Raw genomic sequence first — 27,327 nt, 5'->3', positions numbered from 1 at the left:
GAATCGTTGTGAATGGAGCTTTAGGAGAAGCCAGAGCATAGCGGAACGCTGTGTGTGGTGCGACGCATTCCTGGCCGCATTCTCCTTCTTCTCTTTCTCTTCCGTTCTTTTTCTCCGTTTTTCTACCTCGACTCGGACCCACCAACGACCCAATCCCTTTTCCCTGGCAGAAACGCGCGACGCTCAGCGCGGAGAGGGGTCGAAGAACGTGGACGGCGAGGGCGAGGGCCTGCTCCGAACGCAATTTCTTTTCTTTCGTTTTTCTTTTTCACCGACGCGATTCCTGGAACAGGCTGCTTCGCGCTGGACCCCACCGGGTTTCGGCAATGTTTCAATTAGGGATTCCAGTGGTCGCGAGAGAAAGATAGAGGGGCCGAAATGGAGAAGAGAGGGAGACGAAGAAGCGAGCTCGTTCCGTGAACAGGCCCTTAGAGAATTCTGCCTTTTAACCGTCCACCGAAGAGACGGTTAACCGACGCGAGTTCGAATTTAAAACCGATTCCGCCGAGATTCCGGACCGGCTATGGTGCACCAGCCTCCTTCTACTTGAAAGCGTTTCCACCGATGCCGCTCAGAATCTCTGGAATGCTTGCTCTTTAGAGGACTCGCCATCGTGTGTCTTCGCGCTTCGCGTGGATCATTCGATCTTTTTTTCGCTCCTATAAAACTGCGCAATATTTTTCTACCGCGTACTAGTTGCTTCGCGTTAATCAGATTTTTATCGATGTAATTTACAGCGACTCGAATATTTTTACCATTACAATATCGGTAATGTCCTTATCAACAACTTATACGGAGATATAAACACCTAGGTAATGGATCAAGCGATGGGTTAATTAAATGGTATTTAAAAATGTTCTCCTATTGGCTCGTAGAATTCGTATTTCTTTGCTTATTTCGAAGTGCTCGTATCTCTTTGGTTTCGCTTCCGCGAAGATCGTGTTAACGATAGCAACCGAGGGTAATGGGATAGTTTCGCTAAATAGCAAATGAGATAAATTCTGATATTTCATGGATGAAACGGACTTATGATACCATCCGATGATTATCATCTTCTTAATAAATAAATGTCTATACGTGAATATTTATCTTACAGATGCTCGTCGCGGATTAAACCCAAAATCTGAAGAAAGATAAATTCAAAAGATAACCGCATTCGTGCAAGTAACCGACCAGCAAACAATAATTTCAAATATCTTTAATATTATGCTAATATTGTAAGTAGCGTATCAAATTTTCACCGTCTCCTCAAAAAGAATTTGCCAAATAGCCCAAAGAGTCCGTTACATCTTCCAATACGCTCTGATCCGTTGAAAAGCACGAAACTCGATCTACTCGCACGAAACCCGGTTTTCCTACCAAAAGGAAGATTAAACAACACCGTGACGCGAATTCCCGTCGATATCCCATGGAGTACGAATTTATGCTCTGTTATTACCTTAAGCACCTTAAACCATCCCCTTTTCCGAACGGATCCATTGTGTCTGGGGCCTACTCGAAAGAAGTCTTTCGCGATGCAGATTACATCGACGATGCTCGAGCCGATAAGCCGGCCGATAATACGTTTTCTATTGCCAATGGAAGAGGAAGAAGCGTGGTCGCTGTTCCAACGAATTTCCATCGCGTGTTAGGCGTTCGAATCATCCCCGGGAACAGCAACCATCCTGTTTCGGCTCGAGGAAAACGTGACCGGTCACCGATCGACCGAGATATCGGTGTCTCCGGTCTCGAGTCGGGATTTCTTCGGAATCCCCGTTTCTTATCGGCCCTCGCCTCTATCCAGGAGCTTTTGAAACGGGCCAGCCGATCTGGCCTGCATCCGAGAATCCATCTCGATTCAGTGAAACACGCGATACGGTTCCTGGCTAGGACTTTGGAAATCGTACGTCGCGCCGCGCCGTTCGTGTCCCGGCAGAGAGCTACTCTCCGCGAGTCGCTCCATACAAAGTGACTTTTACGATTGTCCGCTCCGTTATCGATGCCCTCTCTTTCCCGTCGAGATACTCGACTATGCTTTGAAGAATCAGCGTTCTTTCCAACAGATTTCCGTGCTTCTCGACGACTTTGAATTTCCGATAACCTCGCCACGGGTTAACCGCGTTTCTTCAATTAAATATCGGACCGTTCGGTGCACCAGCCTTTCTCTAGCAAAGTTATCGCGTCCTACTACGTACGGAGATCTTCCGCTTTCGAACTTTCGAATAAAAATTTCAAATCACCGACGGTTCGTCGCTGCACGCGTCATCGGTACTTTCGATACTTTCTATAGTTACCGCGTCGAAACTAGTCGAGAAAAGTTGACGAACGGCAGGAGAAGAGCGCGTGGAACGCTCTGTCGAGTTCGATGAGAACCGTTTCGAGCGGTTCAACGTTTCTGATCCTTATCACGCCCGTAAGCGTAGCCGCAACCTCTGCTCGAATCATCGTGGCATCGATGTTCATCTGGCCCTAAGCCCAAAAGATCCCTCGGTTCTCGTCGAAATAATAGCCCATTCGACGTGACGCAGCACGCTGACCCTCTCGTATTAACGTTTCGCGATTCCAATCTGAATTGAATCGACTGCGCCAATCGTTTACCGGCCCTCTCGCAGCGTGCTTTCTCCGCTTTTCTTTTCCCGCTTTTCCTCCGACCCCCGCAGATTTCACCCTCGAAACATCGAGCGAAACGCGAAATTCACGAGTTAATGGAAACTGTCAGAATTCCTCTGATAATCTGACAGAGACGAGCGTATACGTCTCGATAATAGCTAAATACCGCTCGTTCGTAGAAATTCGCCGATCTGAAATCATTTTGATGTTGCGCGTTCATCGTTACTGGGTGAAAATTCAAAGTATCTATCGTACGCTGCGATTGCCATTATAATGATTTAGGATATAGAATTGTCCGCGTATTAATGAAGAATAAACTTTTTCTTGCGGCGATAAATTTCAGTAAATTGCCATTATGAATTTAATAGGGACATAAAAAGTGGTCCGACATAATCGTCGTCGCAAGAAGCACGAAGTAGCCTAGATTCCAGTGCCTTCCACCTTGTCAGCGATATTATTCCCCGACATTCTCATCGGGTGAGATCTCGTTGCCGTGCGCGACCGGAAACAATGCAAAGAGGTCCCTGCGGAGACGTCGCTAGTTTCAGAGGTGTCAATGCGCGATGGAAGATTGGGCTTGTCGTCGGCTCCGGCCGGGCCTTTCGTGACCCCGTCACCGGACTGGACAAGCTAGATACGCGGTTGTTTCCCCATCGGTTGGAACACAATCTGTTCTGCGAGCATCAGTCGTCCTCTTCCCTTCGAAGCTCTAGCATTCTGGCTTCGTCGTAACGAGCTTTGATCTCGTGCTGGCCCTATCGGTTACTCGACACCTTTGTGTACCAGCATCAGCTTCCCTTCGAACGTGTAAACATCCCTTACACCGAGTGCGATTGGTTAAAGGTCGCGAAGAAGCCAACAACCTTGTTTGCGCGATCGATGTTCGCCAACGATAGGACTTTGATGATTGTTCGATTAACGTCGTAGGATACTAGGAACTTACGCGTGTGGTATTGGCCAAAAGGATTCCTTATATTTTAATCCACCGTGTGCATTTTTTCCAAAACGACAATCGCGTTCTTTTCTTTGTTATCCGATGTTCCGAATGAAACCACTGAAGGAACGTCACTCGTTCTGGTGCAGTTTAGAGAGGGCAACTATGTACCTGGAAAGTGGAAATACGAGGTACCCGGAAGATAATATTTCCATGGTACGTCAAACGGCAAAGATGTCAGAACGAACAAGCACGTCGCGTCGCGATAAGCTGAAAATAATAGGAAACATGCATGCTTTCCCGGAGGAAAACTATCTACGGCACAATGTTGCATTAACATTGTTCCGAGATAACGCTTCGACCTGGTTCCCTTGGTATCGTTGGTTCGTGTTCTTATCATTGATACGACGCAATTGGAACGCCGCTATCCGTGCCGCCGTAATAACCGTCAAAGTTATAACTTCCTGAAACGTAGCGCCGTTTAAATTCGGTTTAAGTACGATATCAATAAAACGCGATTAACTGGTCGGAGATTCTAATTTTGATTCGCAAGACGCGTACATAGAATTATCGTTTAAGGTGCGTACGATAAAAAAACCCTTTTACACTGCCAACGTCGTAATCTTTTTCGAAATATTTTCCACTGAAAGAAATGGTAGTCTTTTGAAAAACAAAAACGAATTAGGGGCACTAAAATCGTTCTAATTAAAGATACGACGCGGAACGAGAACGAGGAAAAACCGATTCTATGAGTTGTCGGATCTATTTCTGAACACGATTTTTCCCTGTTCGATAAAGAAACAACCTCGAGGACTTGGACTTTCGAGCCGTGTGACACCGATACTTGACTGACATAACGAGACTGTCCCCTTTTCCAGCCGATTATGCAACGTTTGTTTACGTCGCTTCGAGACTGACCGCGTGCTTCATTCGCAGAAACATCGGATAATAATCTAGCCGCTTCGTAATTGCACGTGGCAAGTCGTAATTCTTCGCGACTTTTCTTGGATGACGCGTGATCGACCGTGATACCGTCAAGGATGTCAAACTGTTATTGTATTTTAATGCGTGGAAGAATAAGAAACGTTCTTTTAACCGCGTATTTGCATACTACGAGGAAAGCGTAACAGGAAATTTGCTCGCTATCTAATACAGGAAAATGTAATATTGAAATTGCTGAAATACGATACGGTTATTTTTATCTTTGCATTTTTAACATGTTTTCAACGTTTGCGCGACTAAATTTATTTTCGCTGAATTCGATGGAAGAATCGTGTTTGGAATATTTGATATTTTTCTCCTTTTCGCGCAAAACATCGAAGCTTTAAGAGATAAAAATGCTAAAATTTTTGCTAATGCGACAGTATCGTTCGTTCCTCAGCGTTTCTATACCGTTCTTTGACCCAGAATAGTGGCAGCAAAATTGCCAGTGCACAATAATAACAATTAAACGCTTTGCGAGCTCGTTCACCGTACAGCACGGTGAAAGAGATTAAGCTGAACTACGCTGCTGGACAAGGTAATATCGCAGGTAACTTGTTCCTATCAGACCATTTTGTGTCTTGGTTCGCCTTACTCTCGTCTCATATTCTCCTCCTTCTCTCTCCGTCGTGTCTGTTCGTTACCTAAGCACCAACAAATGAGTCTTCCTTCCTTTATGCTTAAGGCTGTTCCAGGTCGACAGTCGTGTTTACATGCCGCGACGCTACGCGTGCACTCCGCGCGCGTGCTTTTCCGTTCACTTTTTCTTCCATTTATTGAACTGTATACTTTCCTCATGCTAACCGACGTAAATCGTTTTAATTGGACTGAAAATTGGTCGAGCGAACAAATATTCTTAACTTTAACTTTCTTAATAAACGGTATACCTCTTTAGTTAAAAATAATTTCCGGCAGTTGCCTTCTATTTGGAGAGATCGCAGCGGGAACTTAGAGCTAGGAAAAACTTACGCTCGAAGAGAATCTGTAACTGGGTGAAACATAAACCGAGAGGAAACTCTGGAACTAAAGAAAACTTAGACTCGGGAAGAAACGTAGCAGCGAGGGAAAGCTAAACCTGTGCGAAATGTAGATTTAAGGGAAACTAGACCTAAGGAAAACCTAAATCTGCGAGGAACCCGTACGTAGGTAAAGTTAAAGGTAAAGATAAAGTAAACCTAGAAAAGCGTAGGTTATACGCTGTTCTACAATTTCCTGCGTATCCTTGGCCCTTGAAACGACGAAATTATGAAAACAACAGTGCCATCAAGCTCGGTACGATAAACAGAATATTTGTAGCGAGAAGGAGGAAAAGAATGTAGCCGTGGAGAGCAGGTTTACTGGACGTTTAAATCAGTCACCGGTGACCAATTCACGAGCCCCGGGTTAATGCTTCCTCTCCCCGTACGTTGTACGCTAACGTTGCTTATCGTCCTCGGCTTCCATCGAACTACTACATCATGCAAATTGAGCAATTCCGTCCGTGCTTTATACGCCGATTATTCGCAGTAAACTTCCGTCGACGTACCGTAACGGCTGCACAACTTACGCTTCGGGGGGAAACAAAAAATGGATCGCGTTCAAATACACGAGTTCGAGCGAGTTCTCGATCGTCCACGATCATGGTAAATGAAACGGTGAAACGGTTTTATTTTTCTTTTACCGGTTAATACGCTAAGATCGATCAGCAGCGAATTTCAACGTTTTAAAGAGAGTCTATAAAGAATATAAGCATTTTTCCCGCGACATACTCGCTCGAATAGGCCGAATAGTAGATCTCGTAGGTTCCGAAAAATGTTGAGACGTTTCGCCAACAGCATCAACCAGAAAGAAGCGCGCGATAAACGCGAAAGAAACTCGACGAGGCTCGAGAAAGACTTGAAGTATGACGAACGACGAAGGCGCACGATGCTGGACTGACTAACGAGCCGGAAACCGGAAGTAGCGAGTAAGAATCGCGCTTAACGGACGGTCCCGAACTTGTCCAAGCGGTTCAACTTCCGTTCCAGCGCAACGCGAGACGCTCGACTTCGTCTTTTCCTCTCTTCCTCTTTGCCCGTTGCTTGGCGCCTTCTTCAGGCTGGCTACTCGCCACCGGAAACCGGAAGCCCGTGTATACGCATTCGCGATTACCGGCTTCGCGTATGCTCGGCTGAATTAACGCTTGCCTGCTTTCCTGCATGCTCCTCCAGATCGAACCCGCCAATCTTTTTATGTTTCATTTTCTTTCCATTAAACTTAATAACCACGGACTGTTCGTCGCTTTATCTAATAATCATGATTCGTCGATTAATTAACCCTTACAACGCCGATGTAATGCGGAGTTTATTTACAAGTACAAATAGAACGCGTGGTACGTGGAACACATGGTACACACGATTCGATTAATGGGTACAACCACTTTGTCCAATTCCGGTAGTTAGTCCAACTACCTGCATATGACACGTACGATTTGTCGATCATTATTCGAATCTTGTTTATCCCCGAAGCGAGGGCATTTCAGAATGACCTTGACAGGAAAACCTAGGTTATATTCAGCCGCTTCTTAATAATGTTTACGCATTCGGTTTGTTTACGGCCTCCAAGATTCATGGCCTCGAGTGATTCCCTGTTCCAAGAAAACCTCGTTCACCTAGTTCCAAGAAGATCTAAACATCGTGCTGGCGAGAAAACACGAGTACGATTTTTCGAGACAAACAACGCTCGAAATTCATTCGTTCGATGTTCCGTGCCTTGATTTTCGAAAGAATTCGCGTTTCACCTCGAGTCTTCAAAAATAAAACTTTCGGTACTTTTGCGCAAACAATTTCGGTTTAGTTTTCGAGATGTATTTGTCTAGAAAACATAATCCTTTGTAATTTACGAGCGTTTCGTGGATCGCACAACCCGGGCGTTAACATCGTGTCCCTCCTTCTAGAGGTGTTCGTCAATGAAAGAGGTACCCGGAGAGGAAAAGATGAACGAAGCGATTGATTTATTGGCCTGAGACAATGCCAGCGAGGACGCGGGTTAGTATAGCGACAATTGAAGAAGACGGCTATTGCGAGGTAGCAATAGAATAATAACGCGGCAGTAAAATAACTTGAATGGCATTAATTACGACGATACACGAAAGGGTGTTCTGCTCGAGGTGTTGTTCAACAATTTTTCTTTAAAATATTAAAGGTAGATATATCCTCGTAGTACAGGATTCTCTACCATCCGTAAAACCAATAGATCAAGATCATTAATGTTTTACCGTTTTGTGGTTTTAAAGTCCAAACTTTCAATGGATGAAATGCCAAGTGTCTGCTGAACAATTAATATCAGGCTAAAATTCTAAGAGTAGAATATCGTTTTCAATGTTCTCGAACGCGAACTTTCCGTTATCGTTCCTGACCTAACCCTCGATGCAGATTCCCCGAAGTGCACCGTTGCAACAACGTTATTATTCCACCTAGTTTCTTATCGAGTGGGTCATCGTCATTCTCCCTCTGTCTGGATGAGTTTATTCCATTCATGTCACTCTCCATATAGTATACCCCCTTTTGCGCTTCTTTCCTCCCTTTGTCGCCGTCTGTTGCACTCCGACACTACACACCGGGAATTTCAACGCTCTACCTACTTCAATTTCCATTGAATCGAATTTCTTTCACGTACGAGGACGACGTCGTCTCGCTGTGACGCGATCGTAGCTGTTCGAACGGGACTCTGCTTCTCCATAGCATATCGTGGCATGTCGCTTCGCGTCGCGTCGATTTGCGCCGCGAGTAGACGCTTTATCGCTCGTTCGTGATTACACGAACCGCTTGCTTTCACTCTGGAACAGAGTAAACGTGTTTGCTCTGCGGAAAGCTGTGTCCCTTGTTCCCTTGGACAAGGATGTCCTTTCGTCGATTATTAAACGACGCAACGGTAAATCGAGACATCAAAGACACGAGCTCTTAATCGTTCCTATCTCGAACAAGCTTTCGGTCAGCGCAGATCAAGGGTATTTATGAATATCTTGTAATCCGAAGGATACGACGCGAATGTTCGGTAATCAATAAAAGTTTGCTACGTACCGAGTTGTTGGAAAAATGTGGTTAGGTTAGCAATCGATTTAAAGGCATTAACGAGCAACGTCGAAGTCGAGCCAGGTTTTTCCTCTTTTCCAGAGGCGAAATGCGACTCACGAATCCAGTTGGCCGCAACGGGGTCGAAGCTTTCGGTGAATTTTCGTGGAATCTCGGCGAGTAACAGGAACGAAGCCGAAAAATGCTAATCAAGAAACCGAGTCCAGGGAAAACTCGATTCCGCGTTAGTTTGCTGGCCAAAAGAATGAGGGAGAAGGGGTTAAATGAAACGTCGGCTGTGCACAGACGACCGGTAACGAAATTCGTCCAAGTTTCTTGGAAATTCGTCCGTGTCCAAGAGCCTGGATCGTAACTTACAATTGTAAATTAGTAGAAATAGTTTTCGCTCGTTTGACGAGCGCGGATACGATTAAAGGAAACTCCTTCGGTTTCGATAGGAACTTGTTAGCCGACCGCGGGACTACAACTGATTTCGGTCGTTCGAACGTGGCGCGACTAAACGGCCACGATTCGTTTTTATTTTTCGCATGCCACGATAGATAATCGAGGCATTTGTTCCGTAAAGAAATGTACTAAATCTTCTAAAACCTCCTAAAACGTAGGGTTAACGAAGCAGCGTCGCGAACACAGAGAGTAGACACCCACGGTCATATTTCCATTTCAGAGGCAGATACGTTAGCGATTCTGTGGAGGAGGTGATCGTGCGTAGGTCGGCTGTACGCGCGACAAATGTCATGCGAGCTGATTACGATGCCACGAAATGTCAGCGTGACGCGTAGTCAAATATGCCGATCGATCGAGAGTATCGAGTCGGCGAAATGATTGTTGGTAAACGAGCAGGAATATTCAGTAGTATGCGCCAGTCTGACCAAACTCTTCGCCTACCCGAAGCTTGCACCGCGCTTCATCCACCGGGGTTATACATATTGCTGTTCGAAATTTCACCGTCAACATTTACATTTTATTACTACCGCATCGAATATTTTTGCGTCGATTCTTGCATATATTCTTCCGTTAGTTGCTGGACATATTTGGATTCTTTTATGTCTTGCTAAAGAGAGAAAGAAAAAAGACGGCGAAGAAAAATGGATTTTCTCGTAGAATTTGATCGTTCAAGTTTCGCATTTAATTCGATGATTATTCCGGCAAACGGAGAATCGTACATGACTCCGCTCGTTTTCAAAAGTAAATTATTCACGATATTTCTATTCAACTTGATTTTCTACTTTACTACTACTGGCTTACACGATTTTATCCCTGAACGTGACAACGTAATCTCTAGATCCCTGTATCTTCGTATGTCCAGTAAGATCTTATTTCGGTGTTAACAATGTTTGCCGCGTTTCAACGGGCATGGAAAGATCATTTGTTTCCCCTCGCGTTCCGAGGACCGTCCAGCAGAAGCTTGCTTTCCGTTTCTCTTGTATCAGTCGCCGCCACGTGGTACCATTTTCACGGCTGGTTCCCCTGAATTTGCATTTATCGCGTGTCGCCAGAGTCACGCACCGTTAATGCGTACACACTTGTCGCCATTTCCTCTGTCCCACTCTACCCTTCGGCCGTCCATTCGGCCTCTCTCTCTCTTTCGCTCGTGCTTCCTGTTACACGGAGGGTCCTCGTTGCAATAAAAGCTCGGCATATTTATTAGAGGAGGACTTAAGAGGCGTCGGCATAAATCTAGCGACACGCGGGAAAAAGGAGGCGAGCGAACGGATACGCGACTCCTCGAGCGAGAAGGAGCCACCTATCTCTCGCGAAACACGCGAGCTCATTTATTTTTCCGAGTCTCCCAACCTCCGCTGAAATGAACGTCTGGAATCCGTGCAAGTCGTCCGACAGACTCTATACTGTACAAAGCATAGAGTATAGTGCAAGGGTCATAGGCAAACGAGACACGGAGAAAGCGAAACCATCTTGTAGCCCTCTGTTTTGCTACACAGTATTGTCACGAAAATCTATCGTCTCCGCTAAAAATTTTCTTCTTCGTTTTCTAACAAATTATACGTACAGTTTAATGAACGAATGACTAGGATAACCGACAGAATATCATTTTATTTTATATGGAAAAATAAAAACGCCGTCGTAATAGTTGTGGGCAGCTATGTAATCGCGATGAAAACAACCGGAAATAGGAAGCAGTCTAAGCAGCAAGATTATTCGTGCCGCCGAGTTTCCTCGGACTGTAGAAAAGCGCGAGTTAACAGAGTTCGTTACTGGAAACGATGCGCAGGAAGAGTGGCGATCGCAGTCAAAGATATCATTACGAAACGTCCTGACTTTAAAAAACGCGTTTCAATGAAATTGCCAATTAATCTGTAAATACGGTAGCCAATTAATCCTCCTGATCGTCGAGGAACTTTCTTGTTACACAAATAGCCGAGCGGGGAACGAACCACCGCTTATAGTTCTAGGTAGCGTTTAACCAGTCTTTCATCATCGTTAAACCGATCGACGCTTTCGACTCGGAAAGCATTCGTTAACGGATTGTCCGACAAGCTTTACGTGCATTCAATTCTTTTAGTCGTTCGAAGCTCTTTAGACCTCGGGGAATATACTCGGTTGCATAGGTATAGTCAGAAAGTATCGGTGTCCTCCATAAACAATTTGTTCGATAAAACGAATTACGCGTGACGGGGCTCGAAGACGCGAAGCGGGGAGAAGCTGTGAAGAAGAAGCCAGTCACGAGGCAAATGATTGTCAGTTAGGGGCCACGGAGGATGTTGTTATGTTTCTCGTGATTTCATCGTTAGAACGCCACTCAAGCACTCAATTCATTAGCTCGTGTCGCGACTCGGTTTGACTGAACGCATCGTGAGTATTATTGGCGAGAAAAGGAGAGACAGAGAGGAGAATGAACGCACCGACGAAAAGGCAGACGTCGAAGCATCGTTCTGCCTAGCACGTCCTGGCACTAACGTTGTCCGCTTCTGGCCTCTCTATGGTTCCTGGCGCCGTTGCACCACCCTGGAAATGGAATTAATTCCGATCGACCATCACTCGTTCACGCGACTGATTCACGAGTGTGACTGCCTCTTCTCGTCGAATAATCTTGTTACGGTCGAGTGTTCGACCATCGTCTTGTACACGGTTTTATCCTAATTTCGCTACCCTCCGCTTTTCGTCGTGAACCGTCTGCCGGTAGTTGCTCTAGTTTCCCGAACGAGCCGTTATTATCGGAATTAGTACGTTAATTTACGAAAATCGAACAACAAAGTAACGTGCCACGATTCGGTTATCGTAGTTATCCACTAGTCATTCGGAACCAATTCATTCCGACGACTTTAGATTATTCCTATTTTATGTATATCTGTCTTGAAAAACATCGACGTGTTTTTTTTCCATCACGAACGTCTCGACAAACTAGCGAGCCGAAATGGAAACCGATATTACGGATGGAATATCGAAGATCAGAAAGAACCACCTCTTCGTCGGACTTTGCCTTGCTAATTCGAACTCGATTTGAATTTCTTTGAACGAGTCGGGATCCAAAGCCCGCCAAAACCTTCGAATCGTCGGTCGATGCACTTGAACCAACGGACAACTTAACTTGTTTTTCTCCGTGAAATGTTACGAGTCCCACATTTTCTTATCTCGCATCTTTTGCCTCCTAAACGTAAATCGTTCGACCGTGTCGTACGTATCTGAATCGATTAGACGTCCGGAAATGAAATTTAATCATTGTAATGCGAGCCACGCAATCCTCGTAGTCAATATAATTAGCAACATCGAGGAATAATTAAACGGCTAACAGCGATTCGAGTGGTCGAACCAAGAGCTGGCCGGCAGCAAGGACCACCGTTAACTTTTCCGGTCGAAGCGTGACATTATCTAATTAACAAAGGGGCCCCATTATACGAAAATTCATCAACAAATTGGCCGTGATCGGGGCTATCATTGAGCAGCCGGCCCGCTGCTCGAGTACTAAGAGCAAATTGCGGTTACTCTCGCTAATTGAAACCCCGTTCGTACGGCCATGGACTCGCTATAAATAGGCCCCGTTTTACCATGGTGTTTCGCACCCGATGCGTGCAGACACGCGTGTCTTCTTCGCGCCTGTAAACGCGTACCAGAGGGTACGCGTGCGCGTGCATGAAAGCGTACGCGAATTACGATAGAGGAGATGAAATCTGATGTCGTTCGTAACGGATTCGCGTGTTTCGATCGCTACTATAGTCGATGCTAATGGATTCTGTCAAAGGCATCGGTAATTCGGTTTCGATCGCGCGCACGCTTCGATTTTCCACGTTGCGTCGGCATCCATTTGGCCGCGGATACGAAAGTGGACGCGTCTCGTTAAAAAGATCAATCGATAATCGATTCAGCTTTTCGCCCGTTGATTACGAATCTAAAGTCTTCTGACCTCTTCAAACACGTTGGATATCGAAAGAAAATTTTCCACGTTGAATTCGCCTCGTTATTAACGTTCGTACGACTTCGTAAGTGGTCATTCGACGCGGATTCAATTTTTCATGCAAGATCTGTCAAAATTGAACGATAACTTTATACGCCAATCTGTTTTAGCCAACGTATCGGCATCGTAAAATAAAATTCTTTGATGGAACACCTGTTTGCCGCGTCTATTCGATTCGACGCAGTCAGCTAAAGCTCGACAAATCGTCGTCGTAAATTTTTTATTCGACTCGCCATCATTTTTGCGTCCACTTAACCGAATCAGACTGCGAGCGGACGAAATTTTTGACGGCCTGTCCGTCTCGTCGATCCGCTGAAACCGAACACGGATCGATCTCTATCGGGGAGAAACGCTCGACGTTCTAGCTTCGACTTTCATAAAAATTAAAACTTCAATCCAGCACGGCAATCGCGGAAACAAATGCCGTGAATACGAAAACGATCGGAAAAAAGAAATTCGAGGGACGGGCGATCGACGAGCGAGCAGGTGAATATTTGGAAAAAGACTCGCGACCAACCGTGACGCTGAAACGTACGAAGCCTCGAGCACGTAACAAGGGTGCCAGATCGATTGTCCTTGCCTCTCAAGGCTGAATGCGGGGGTGGCTTGGAATAGAATTTATAGCACGCCTTTCTGGCATATTAATAGAACGGACAACGCAAATCCTCGACTTCGTCGTAGCTTACGACTATGCCTATTGCATACTCTGTACGCTGACCGACGCGACGGTGGTTATCTCACCCTGTACTCGCGCGTTAAAGTCGACCGCGTTCAAACTATGGAACGTCAACCAGCTCATAGTAAGAAATTAAATTCAATGATTCTTTTCCAAGCGCGAAAATGATGTCGAGAATATATTCGCGCGAATCGATCGAAACGGTTACTTTATATACGTGAGAAAGTTCTCGGCAGTCTCAAAGTATCCGCGCTATGAAAAGATCGTTTACAGCTTTGTAATCGAAACGAGCGTAGAAAACTGAGAAGGAAGATTATGGATTATTGCTCGGAGCGCAGAAATGTTGCTAATCGGTGAAATTGAAATCCGACTAGGATACCCACGCGGCCGAAAAGTCGGAGACAGAAGTTCTCCGAGCGAAACGACTCGAGAAAATTTTATTCGAGATGACACGGTGTTTAAGCAGAGGACTTTTTCGTTTCGAAATAAGGAATCGAAGAAGTAACTTTGTACGGACTAACGAAATACGTAAATTAAGAGGAACAGGGTACAGTAGGTTAGTACTTATCACATTTTCACGCATTTCACCACAATACTGTGCCATACAAACTTTCTCTACAGTATAATCATTGTCGCGTTAACGGTGATCCGAATTGTTAAAATGGCGAACGACAGGTGCCGATTCACGGTAGTACGTTTTCGTTGGCCATTAAATTTGTTTTTACTTCGAAGCTTCTACGTTAATAATAAATTTCTTACTAGCAGGCTAATCTATCGTGAATGTTCTGTTCTCATGAAAACTCGATCAGAACTTTCACCAGAGTTTCGTATTAACATCTTATCGACAAGAATCTCTGTAATCGTACAACTCGAAGGAGAAACTACTTGATTTTGTGTAAGGTGGGGAAAACAGTAGGAGAAATTGTACTGTGCCATGAATTTTCGTACAGTACCGAAGCAATACGACGTATAAAAGATTGTCGCGCTTACGACGCACCGCATTCTTCGGTAGCGTCGCGCACGTGGCAGGAACTTTAGTTTCTTCTGTAGGACACCGTGTCATCGTCGACATTTACGACGCGTTTTCTCGCTCACGTGGACACCGAGCGTGTTTAAACCGTTCGACATCGCTTTCACGCGTGAAACCGCGTGAACAGCAATTTGCCAAATATTCCACAGATTGTTGCGTAGTGGCGATTTTACTTTTACGGACGGATAAACTGGAACTGGCGATCGAATTTCGAAACATACGCGCAATCGAACGTAGACTGCTTCGAATTCTTCCGCGATCACAAATGTCTGACTAGTTTCGTCGCGAATCTACTTACTGGCACGCGACGTTCGTCGCGTGAAACTACGCGTTATGCGGATTCAGATTCGTAACATGACGATTTAATATAACTCGTGAATTATGTGTCGTGCAAAAATTGCCTTTCCATCGGAATGCGAAATGTTCAGTTTTTAAACGAAATTTAAATCGGCATATTTTTTACGAATAAAAATTTGTTACAGCACAATATTTGTGAATAAAAACAAGTACTACGTTATCAAAGTTTATATAATAATGGGATACTACGGTAGTAAGAGTTGAACAAGTTTGTTATTCGATTGTTAAACTGTACACCGGTTCTTCAATTTTCGAGTAATCAACGTTTCAGCAGTATTCTCTCAGTGAATTGTTAGCCATGACGTTTGCGTTCGGCTGCGAAATCACTACCGCAGTCTCGGTTAGAAATCTCTATCGTTTGATGGTTCAATATTGTATTTTCAAGCGGTATTTGATCGCCACAGGGGCGCATTATTAAACGTTCGCTCTCGATCTGGCGGACATCTAAATTATTCTAAGCTGTTTGTCGTCGCGACCGAATAAAGCTCGATACCCCCCCAGCTCTTCGCTATAATCTAGATTTACCCTGATAAACGGCAAGTTCCGATGTATTACTATCTCCAAAGATCAATGACATCGTTGCTGTTCCATCGAGATGGAAATGCTAACTTCCTAGAACTAAAGGCCGATCGATCGACGTACGCACTCGTATAAACCAAGAAAGAAGCACGATCGCGAGCATTTTATGACGAGTACAGTCACGCTTCTATTACCCTTCCATGAAATAAATATAATCAATTGTAGGATGTTCGCGAGATCGTCGGTGACGAGTTAAGCGATTTCACGAAATACCGATTAGATGTCTAGGTTTCGTATGGTCCTAATAATAACCATTAAACCGGCTATTGTACGGGATCTTTTCAGGTGTTGGGAAGAGAGGAGGGAGAGAGGGGCAATAATTGCACGAGCAAGCCACGAAATTAGATTAGAACGGTACATGGTAGCGGTGCCAGCAGGAAATCACAGCGCGTTTAATGGCAGCAATGAAATAAAGAAAGCCACTCCGCGGCTGGACCATTTTCATGCATTACGCTACCCGGTTACGATGCATTATTATACATTATGACGCATTACGACGCGTTACGCCGCGGTTATGTCAACTAACTTCGCCGCAAGCCTCTTCATGAATTATGTATGCCAGATCTCCCCTGCTGTGACTCGATCGGGAAAAAAGCTGAATAGACTAGACAGTTCAACGTATTCTCCACGATTTTCTTTTCTCCTCTTCTATTTTTCCGTTTCCTTTCGTAGCGATATACTGCAACGCGTCCCGCTGGACACCGTTGATCGTTTGTACGCCAGCGTGACTTTCAAACAATAAAGTCGAATACTCGGTCTTTAGGTACGAACTACCAATTTGCTGCGTAACATTGTTAGCATAACAATGACAGTATTCAAAGATATACACGCGTATACGACTATGAGGCATTACTCGACACCTGATTCTAGTGGAAGACACAGGAAACGCATTAGAATTGACAGAATAAAACACGCTCCAAGTTTACACGATGATGCACGATGATAAGTTTACACGAGCTATTCTCGTTCTACGCAATACTCGGCGTAGAACTGCATTAGCAGTATGGTCGTTGTACCGCCAACTTCCGATTTCGTAATTCCATTTGTATCCCAAATCTGTCAGATCTGTTTAAAGCGAAGTCAGTTCATTCTACCCGTCTACCGAACAAACATCCATCATTGGTCGGAGCTCGAATCGTGTTATATACTTAGTCTCTGACGTAGAAGTCGAATAAGCGCATCTACGTTCAAATATTGGACCTTGAATTAGAAAATTCTGTCACAGACGGAACCCTGTCTCTTCACGCGTACGATCAAAGGAATTGAAAATATCCTTTTGAAAACAAGATGGGAATGATTCGTGGACACCGTGAACGTTAGATCATCGTTATACACGTTTATACGAAGAACCTGTTCGTTCGATAAGTCACGCAAGCCCGTTCGTTGGTCAAGATTATAAGTAGCCTTCGCTAATTGGCTGTAATTAGTGCGTTGCGCATTCTATTCGTCGAGATGTTGCCACAATTTTTGACAAATTATTCGCACCAACTCGGAACGAGTGATCGTGAGAATATTTAAAAGTCCTGCGAGGAGAAGCTGTGTAAAACGACTTGTAAAACGACGACGAACCACGCCTTTCGTGTATTTTAATATAGTACGTATCATTTCGCGATATAAATCTTTGTTTAAGCTGCCGGAGACGATAATTATGGTAAATTACGAGTCGCAGAAATAAACGTTACAAGCGTAGACATCATAAATTTTTGCGGCGTATATTTAGAAGGGAAAGTACGTTTAATATAAGTTAAATGAAAGATACGATATCAAGCTCGAAGGTGCTACGTCCGCAGAGGGTTAAAGCAGTAGATTAAATATTCATTAATTTAACCGCGTGTCTTGCTCGATCCGACTGTAGTACAAGGACACGTTCGTACGCTCGCGATCTGCCAGCAGGTGTCCTTTCGTGATCCTATATCCCGCTGTTTCATAGCATTTCGAGTAATATCTTCTTGCAAATTCGTTCTGCTCTTCGAGATATCGTCACCTGAAAGTGTTCGGTCCTGAACCTCGTTACCCGTTCGCGTATTTCAAGAACGAACGAAATACCTTACGATCGGCTTAATCGAATCGAATTCTAGCTACGCGAGCTTATAAATAACATCGGGCATGATAGGACGATTTGAAACGGCGTCAAGAAGGAGATTCTATTCCGACGAAACGAAGGGGAAAAGAAGTGGAACTGGAAACGGGCAGTGAGCTTGCTATCTCGAGACGCACGCAAGTCTATGCTAACATCAGCCTTCAGACACCGTTTCCGTAGGGAAGGCACCGACTTCCTTTCTTCTCCATCTTGTATGCTCAATCTTGTCCCCCTTTTTCCTGTATACATGCATGGTTATGTCCCGTAACCCCGGTCTTAACTTCTCCAGGCTTGTCTCGAGCGTTCGCCTCTCGTTTTCAGCGCGAAATTTCCTCGCTTATTTGTTCGTTTAAAACGGGTTCGACGTGGATACGCAACGCGCGAATATGCAACCGATAGATACGCGTTAACTAGATCGTGAATTAATTTCTTGAGCGAACCGCTCGATTCGAGTAAACGGAGGCGCAAGGCAAACGGTACGCGATCGGAGGGCGAATACGTGGAAACCGAAATTGACACGCGAAGCAGCCGCAAACATTCAGGGTGACCGTAGGTTAACGAGGCACACGGCAACTGGCACGGCAATTAATTAATAATTCACAGATAATTGCGACGATTGTCGAGCATTAATGGAAACGCGACTGGTTGCGAAGGTAATATCGTCCAGGTCGGGTGCGGTCAGCGTGTCACGTCACGGGACTTCAACGACGGGACGTCACGGTCCGCGTGAGGATCGTTATATTAATTTAGGTCTAGCGCTCATTAAAACTTAACGATAGCGCTCGTTATCCTCGCCCGATAACGACGTACGCGCCGATTATTATTCATCGATTATATCGTGCAGCGTTTTGTTTCGCGTTCGTTACCGTGGCCCAATGCAATGCAATTATTACGGGGCTTCGCTCTTTTTTTCCCGTCGATGATGGCCTTTTAATTCGCGACCAACGCCGTTACCATCCTCGATCGTTTCGTCTACGGAACGTTCCGCGAGTTTAACTCGTTTCTCTTTTGTTCGTTGCAAGCTCCATTTCACTTACGAACCTTTCGTTTACGATTCTCAACATTTTCAGCGTATTTCTTACGTTAACGTCGAAATTTTCTACTCGAATTTACAAGAAACTAACGAATTAAAATAGCGTGTGGCTCTCTATTATTCGAGAATAGAGCGTAAAAAAGGGAAAAAGTTCCCCAAGACTTAGCGAGTACGACTCGCTTCGGAGATTATCGCGTCCTCTCACGGTCCCCTCTCTGTCTCGCCCTCTACCCTTTGCTCGGTGTTCCTACCCTTTTCCGTGCAGCTCATCTTGCATTCTACGAGGATTAAGGCTGACGGCATTCCCGGGTTTAATAAGTGTCGCTCGAATGACGTGAATTAGTCCAATATGTCTGAAGCTCCTGGTAGCAACAATTCAGGCCTGCTGCATCGCGTAATTAAAATTACTCCGCGCGTCATACTTTACGTCAGGCTCGCTAGTTGCCGAGGATGGGACTGGTGTCGCGTCGTCCCTCGAGTAATTGAAGGCCTCGACGACGGGGTAGTAAGAACGTTGCTAAGCCCCGGTTCCGGCAGAGGATACACTTGCCTAAAATCGGCCGAGATACACAGAACGATCCGAGGACGATAACTCGTTTCGATGCTTGCGAATAACCGTCGCGACGCTTTACTAGATTCGCGTTAAAACAACTAGAAAATACTCTAAATAACCATAGAGAGACTACTCCTGTGTCGAAAAAAGTAATAACTGTTCTGAATTGTCTAACAAATTTACCGGATAAAATTAACCCTTTGCTCGCCTACAAACGACTGCTTTCGCAAACATACGCAATCTCTGACGTCGCGTCTAGTTAGCAGACTTCAACCCCCGCGGCTACATAGAAAGAGAGAGAGGGCGGGCGCTCTTAGGGGTCGACCTAGTTTCGGCATCGATGCGCTCGTAATTGCATTCGTCAGACAGGCCCGTACGCGCGCGAGCTCCTGGCCACGGTCGTATATTTCATTTAAATCGGTGAAACGACGACGTTGCGCGATTGGAAAGGACCTGCCAGAAGGTGTACTTTTCAAATATAAGAACGACGATGCATCTTTCGCGGATACAAATTTTTACTTCTTCGTGAAATTACGTTTCTAATAAAGGTCTAATTATTTGTTTACCTTGACCGGTGAATCCTCTGATGTCTCGCAGTCCCTTGACTGAAAAACAAAAACAAAAGAATAGAATTAAATACTGTTGTTTTATCGTTAGAAAAACGCTAAACTTAATAAAAAGCAAGAAGTACGTATCGCATCAAGATCTTATTTCAAAAAGTCACCAATATTCGATACGTTGCTTTTTGTGTTAAACTCGCAAAAAGCTAGGCGATCGACCTGTGACAAAGGAGACATTCTTGAAAAAGACCGATCACGCGACGATGGATCGAGTGTCGAGACAAAGCGTCACGCACGTTCCTACGCAGAATAGCAAAAAAACAGAATGTCATATAATCTTTTTACGTTGACGTAGCTCCCCAGCTGATTACTCTACTATTCATACCTTAAGAAATTCCAACGATTACAAAAACCGAAAACGTTCTAATTAATTTCGCCTTACAACCACTTCTTTTCGCAGTGACCTCTATTCTGAGGAATAGAGCATTTATTTTAGCCAGACGAAGAAAAACGACGAATTTTTTTGGAGAAATATTTTTGACGATCGTAAATTACAATCGATGCGGCAAAGACAGTAAGCAGGCGGTTGATCCTGGCGAACGCATCCCTTTGTTCGTGGTGCAAGTTGCGAGCTCGGCGCCAGCGTGCAACGGCCCTGGTCATTGGCGCGTGGCGCGTGGCGGTGCTAATGAACTTCGAGCAAGCACGTTTCGCGCAAAACACGTGGCACTTTTGCATGCATCGGACGCGCGACCGACGATGCGACGCTTCCGTCTCGCGTGTCTTAGAAATCCGAAACCGTGCAATGCTTCTGCTTTGACGTCAACACGCGCTCCTACGACTTTTACAAAAATTCCATACAAAAATCGATAACAACTGCGCCCGCAGTTTTTTAAATATAATTATTTGTCCGAAATAATTTTTCTGCATCGTTTTCGGTGATCGCGCTCCTGGTCAGAAACGAACATTCTGTGCAACGACGCGAAATTCCACTGACGAACCTTGAATACTACATTCACGATACAGAGCGACGATGTACTCGCGGAATATATATTACTAGTTTAAGGTACAGGCCGTTGCCCTGGATACTTGTATCTAGAACATCGGTATTTAAGCTTGGTCCTGCGTGGATAACCACTCCGCTAAACAACATCTTGTATCTTTGTTAAAATATCGCGAAACTATCGTAAATCCTCGTTATTTATTTTGAACAGGTATATCGTTTATTATGAACATCTATATTGAACAATTCTCGAAAAAAAAAAAAAAAAAATTTTCAACTCTGTTCGTCTCCGTTTACGGCACGGAATTCAACAGCACCAAAATCAACCGAGTTGTACATATTTACAAGAAGTTTTCTTTCGAGTTAGAGGAAGTAAATTCGACGAATTACTAAATCGATAATCGTTCGGTATCGCGACGTAAGTCGCGAAATTCCATTCTCCTAAAAGAACGAATGGACGGAATGTCGTGAAATATTACGAGCGAAGGATTTCACTGCATTCTGCAAAAGTATTCTCGATAATTGTAAGATTAGCATTAACTCGCGTGAACTTGCATTTCCACGAGATGGGAGAAGGAGAAGAAGATGGAGCAGCAGAAGAAGCACGTGGCAGGGTCTTTTCATGGATGCTACGATTTCTCGACGGACGAGAGGATAAATCCTTGAATAAAATCTCGAGTCGAGTAAACCAGAGAGTCGTACTCTCGAAAATTGCTCGTATTTACGTCGCGGTGACAAACGCGCGAGCTACTACGCGGAACGTGTTCGTGTTTTCACATAATTTTCCAGGTCCCATCTGAAGAAATGACTGGCCATCTTGCCCGTTGAAATAACCTTCTTCGCTTCGAGCTAACCCTCTTAAGTCGACCAATTTTTATTTTTCCCCGCTAAGCTACTTTCTTCTCCGTCGTAATACGGAGTACCGCTACGCTTGCAATGGAATGCGTACGTTCGCGTACTCCACGTTTCGTACTCTTCGATTGATTTATTAGAGCGAGTATCTCGCTTTTTCGCGGCATTAGTTTCGAAATTCCGAATTTCCCTACCGAAAGTATCGGAAACGTTTTAGCGACGAAACTTTAACTCTCCAACTTGAAATCCGACTCGGTAAAACTGGCGTTCGTCGAATGTAGGTTACAGGTCCCGTTTAACTGAAGCATCTCAAATAATTCCACAGAAAGGGACAAAAGATTATCTGGAAAAAGTGTGGTTCGTTTCGACGAAGTAACTACACAGATTGCCAAGTGACTCGTCTCAAGGTTGGTACCGCTTGTTTTCGTAAGATCAGAGAGGACCACCACAACGATCCGACCTTCGAACGATCTTCTTATAAATAACGTTATTCCTTGAAATATTTTTCGTCCCGCGTACAACAATAAAGGCACGCGTACAAAGTTATTCAACCATCGTCCGAAACATTCGCGATCATTCAACCGACTTGTAAAAAAAAAAGAAATAAGCAATAAAAGAAGAATATTTCAAGCGCAACAAGTAAGTAATAGCCAATTTACTTAAAGGGGGCACTCAAAATCGTTCAACGTATCTCTGGCTCATCTCTTGTTTCTTCATTTTTTATATTCTTCCGTTGGTCGAAATTAATGAAAGCGTTAAAGCAGACGAATTAAGGCGGACTCGAAGCGTAGTCGGAACGTTAATTTCGATCGCTATCTCCGACAACATTTTGACTACAATTTAGCCGCGAATTGGCCAGGCTGGAAAAGGTTCGTCTCGCGGAATTCGTTATTTAATCGTCGAGCGCTGGTTACGCGGTCGCTCTTTTACAGGCAGATTGTTCCGGCCGTTGACTCCCGACGTCGGCTTCATGGTGCATAGGTTCGTGGTGAAATTTTCGAGTTAAGGACAAGCATATCGTGACGATAGCGCTAATTAAATTTCGCATACTCGCGGCTTCTTGTCGGGAATCGGCACAGATGATGCTCGTCTACCCGCTCGCTCGTTCGGTTACTCGTCCGTCGGTGAACAGTAAATTATCTGTAAATGCGTAATCGGCGTAGCATGACGAGAACCTATATTCCGGCAGAGCCGATTCGCAAATTGATTATTTATCGAATAAACAGTCTTGCACGAATGTGGATTTGACTAGCGACGTTCGTACAGTGTTTGCACATCCCCGGTGAAATATAGAAAAATTCGTACGGTGATGCATACTTGGAATAATTTATTGCAATTGTACATTAATGACCATTGAACCAAGCCATAGTACGGGAAGAGGACACAGAAGAGGAAAAATAATCACACGAATCCAGTCGAATTAAAGAGAATATCTCGAGAGCGTGCATCGATCTCGCTTTGGTTAGCAGCCGTGGGCAGCCGGTGGTAATTAATCAGCGCGCGCGGTGCAGCCTGGTAATTAGAGGTACCGATCGACGGGCAATTAATACGCCTCTTAACCGCGATCGGCGATCGATCATCGAAATGTTATTCCCGCAGCCGGCCGCGGCCAGAGGGAAGAACGCCAGCGATGTAACGGTATCTGGATTAGAGCAAATTACGTTTCTTTAAAGGAATCGAATAACTTTTCTCTAATTTGCGATTAATAGTTATTCGACGCTTTCGTTATAGACGACGTTTCTATTTTGATATGAATTTAGAAATGCTTCTTCTTGACTAATACCAACGTATTATCGATTCGCTAACTTTTCGACCGTGAAAAAATGTAAAAAGCAAGATATCTCGTAATATCTCGTGCACGACGGCGTTTGCAATTATCTTGCTTTCAGCGATAATAGAGGTTCATGAAAAGCGGTACGCGTTAGAATCGGATTCAAACAGCCATTAAGACCTTCGTACCATCAAACACGCTTGTCAGTCGCACCTGAAGTTCATCCAGGGGACAATATACAGAAAATTCATCCGTCTCATGCGTCATCCGTCTGCCTTTATTCGGTATTCTCGAGCGAGGCAACCGAGACATCTCGGAGGGATCTAAAATTCTATCGCGTTAATTGTCGGTGCGCGGCGAAATTTCGCAGGTGCACCGACACCGACACCGACACCGACACCGAAGTAACGGAGGAAAGAGTGAAAAGTGCATCTGGAGGAAGTTAATGCGACGACCATTTTAAAGCAAAACAAGGCGCGGCGAAATCGAAAGGAAATCTCCTGGCCCGGTTGTTTGCCGCTCGAAAACTCGCCTTTGCCTTGGTAATCGCATTCAACGCGACGGAAATCGTCGTGTCATCGTGGCACCTGACGTTTTCCGGCCATCTGCTCGTCACGTCCTCCAGAAATAATTAATTTCAATCTTGGAATGGCTGGACGAGACGGACGGGAGCTCTTCGCTCGGCTTACTCGCTAACTTCGGTTCGAGTCGTCGCTATCGCTTCCGACTTTAATGGCTAGTTTCGAGTAAAGAAAATAAATTTCTTTGCTCGATAAACGATTTCCCCCTCGCGTATTTCGCGTTACTTTCTTTTCGTACGCGTCTACCTACGTGTTCGTTGTTCGAGTTTTGGCAACGCGTCAGAGTGAAAATTTCACGACGATTAACAAAATCCGGTCTCGTTCGATCCGTGAACTTTTAACGCCGGCGTTGGCGAGCTTCTGTAATGTTGCCGTTGATCCTGGACGTTGCTCGCTGATCCTTTTGCCTTCTAGCTTTCGAGAAATCGAAGAAAAATATGTTGGAAAGGAGAAGAAGGATCGTTCGCAAAATGTCTCCCTTTGGATTCTCTGAACGGAAACACGATCTCCAATCTCCTCTTCCATAGCCACACGCGGGACGTACGAATGTCCCAATAATTCCTAAAGTGACACGGGCCAATAAATTTCGCAAATCCTGCCGCGGGCCACAAAAGGGTATTGTCCCGTGTGTTTTTCCACCGGTCGATCTTTCTTCAGGTACGTTCGACCGATAGAGAGTCGAGAAAAGCTTGGTTCGTGTTTTCTGAAAAAATAACGGAAGTGACGAGGTTTCTGCGTCGAACGATCGGAGGAACCGGCGAAACAGCTTTTACCTTTATTTCTCGCTATTTCTTCTCGGGTTCGTTTCTTTGGCCACGAGTCGAAAAACCTTCTTCCGTAACCAGCTACCGATTACACACGAGCTACGGACGATCGTGCGCGTGATCTCGTTACAGCAATTTCATGCGATAAGTTCACGGCAACGGGGTCAAGAGAAGGTATGAAAATATTTGTTGCATCGCTTTTATACGGGATTTAGCGTAGACGGTAAGCGGTAACTCGGTCGACGAGGAATTCGAACGGCACGCAGCCGTTTAATCGCCTCGTCTACGATCCAATGGCTTCCTGCTATTTCCTGTACACCGTACGCTCTTGGCTCGTCCCGTTTCGCTTCGGCGTTCCGGTTGTCTTTCAAAAGGGGCTAGAGATTCTGCGTCGTCGTCAATAGTCGCTGTCGAATCGAGAGTACGATGAACCTCCCACGACCTTTACTAAATTATTTTTTATTAAATAACTGCTTCGAAGAAAAATCGTAAGCGTCAAAATCTGTAAACGAATCCACCGAACCCGGTCTGACCTAGAGTCTGGTTACTTATACATATGTGCGGCGCGCGATTCGAAAGGAGATCTATCCCTAACAATCGTCGTCTGATTTACGAAAGGAAGAAAAGAATAAAGTACGCGCGAACACCGTCAAGATAAATGGTGGAGAGCGTCGCGGAACGAGGTCGCTTCGAGGCAGACTGGCACATCACGCGCGCGATTCCTCTCGCGTCAGAATTAATTCGCCTCGAAGCGGCAGAAAATCGGCGTCGAATAAATCACCGGTGCGCACGAGGGACTGGCCGATTCGGCATAATACAATTCGCTAATTTACTCGAAGGAAGAGAGAGACGAAGACACGTTGAAAAATTGCGCTACCATTTGGCAAAGTTACGTATCGGTTCGGCAGATATTAAAAGAAGCTCGTTTGTAGCCGGCTCGGTTCAGTTCGGTTCATCCGGCTTTATCAATCACGTCTCTAAATCCGTAGTAAGATATTTGTCCGCGAGCGTTCCAATAAAACGTACTAGCTGATTTCACGGTGATCCGTTATCTGCTGGTTATTCCTGTACCGACGTCACATCCGCTCGTAGCCGCTCGCGAACGCGATATTTCTATTCGACCTAAATGTCAATCGGGAATATTTCGTTGAAAAGGACGCGAAATCGAGAACGTCACAGCCACGTACGTCAATCAATGGACCTCCGAAATAAAACCGTAACGAGTACTGCATCGGCCACTCTTCCACGTTCGTCGCTCGATCGATAGATACGACGAATTATTTATCGAACGTTGGTTATGACGATTTCACTGCGTCTGGGCATATCTTATAAGTTATTTAGCGAGTACGTAACTTCGATTGATTTCGCGTTGCAATTATTTGGGATTTCGATCGAGTCGACGATGAACGCAGAGCTCCTGTTACGCTGTTCGTAGCGCGATCGTATAATTGTCGAGTATCGAGGCGATCTCGTTGCCGTAGATCGGTTTTTCTCGCAGCGAAGGCTAGCGTGCGAGGCAATGTACACGAACGAGACTCGAATAGGGAAAACGCCGCGCCGCGCCGGAACGAATTAATACGTAGTTCACGAGGAGGAAACAAGCGACGTCTGACGGAGCGACAGGAAGATTTATTAGATCATTAGGAACGGCGCGAGGTGTTAAGTGTGTAACCGCGTCAAGAGAGTTTCGCGATCCCTGCCACGTCTCGGGAAACGTACAATTAGAAAAGACCAAGCTAGCGGTGCCGAGCCGAGCAAAGCCGAGTCGCTTTGCTCGAAGATTTATGAATTACTCTACGATCGTCCGTTTCTTACACGCTCGTGGTGCCGCTCGAGCTCGTGCTCGCGCTCCTGCCGGTGCTCGTCCTCGAGCGAGTGCTCGTGCCGCGAGTTAACGATCGCCCGAGTCTGTAAATAATTGTTTCTCGAACGCTACCGTATGAATCTTAATGCGACGTTCGAGCAATTAGTCGGAAAGAGTAATTGCCTCGTTCGATATACGTTTTCTCTCCGCGAATCAACCATCGGATAGGAATTCCTGGACGACGTCCCGGCACGAACTGATCGCTGAAAAGAGGATACGAGGAAACGGAGGGTGAACGACTCAAAGCCCGCGTACCTATCGTCGAGGGAAACGTCGCTTTATTGGAAACGCGTCTATACGGATGGTATCTCGAGACGCTGATAAGGAAACCCTCGCTCGAAGAAAATAGGTGTATTTAATTGGAAAGTGCGGGAAAAAGGGGGTCGATGAACGGTTCGCGAAACCGAGACAGTCTGCGAACGACAAATTTTAGGATGTCTGATAACCGAAATGTCTGCTTTAGGCCCCTGCCGCCTGTACCGTTTTGCGCGCGGCTTACGTGTAAGATGCGTAAATCGAATCCGCGATTAGAACTACGCGAAGCACGCAAGTATCGAGTTTGAAAAAATAAATGAACGTTATCGCGTCGTTCGTTTAGTAACACAGGTTGTAAAGCACCTTGCGTCAAACTCGGAACCATATTTCAAACGGTATATG

The 27,327-nt window shown here is 45.1% G+C and overlaps 2 protein-coding genes across 7 annotated transcripts in view; one reads left to right on the top strand and one right to left on the bottom strand.

Annotated features, from left to right (window-relative positions):
- Window positions 1–27,327, bottom strand: part of Pdk1 (Phosphoinositide-dependent kinase 1) — a 322,127-nt gene that overhangs the window by 181,281 nt on the left and 113,519 nt on the right. For both annotated transcript variants that reach the window (XM_076530159.1, XM_076530160.1), the window contains one exon: window positions 19,842–19,880. In XM_076530159.1, coding sequence (XP_076386274.1) covers window positions 19,842–19,880 — 39 coding nt within the window. The remainder of the gene's footprint in view (window positions 1–19,841; window positions 19,881–27,327) is intronic.
- The window catches only part of LOC105664193 (uncharacterized), a 288,268-nt gene that overhangs the window by 160,100 nt on the left and 100,841 nt on the right, over window positions 1–27,327 (top strand). The window contains exon 1 of one of the 5 annotated variants that reach the window (XM_076530200.1): window positions 11,178–11,367. The exons of the other annotated variants lie outside the window; for them this stretch is intronic. The gene's annotated coding sequence lies outside the window, so the exon portion shown is untranslated. Of the gene's footprint in view, window positions 1–11,177; window positions 11,368–27,327 lie in introns of those variants that run through there. 5 annotated transcript variants of the gene reach the window in all.

The sequence above is a fragment of the Megachile rotundata genome, chromosome 3, assembly GCF_050947335.1.
Source record: "Megachile rotundata isolate GNS110a chromosome 3, iyMegRotu1, whole genome shotgun sequence".
Lineage (NCBI taxonomy): Eukaryota > Metazoa > Arthropoda > Insecta > Hymenoptera > Megachilidae > Megachile > Megachile rotundata.
The sequence above is the reverse complement of the archived record's forward strand: the minus strand, read 5'-3'. Positions and strand labels throughout refer to the sequence as shown.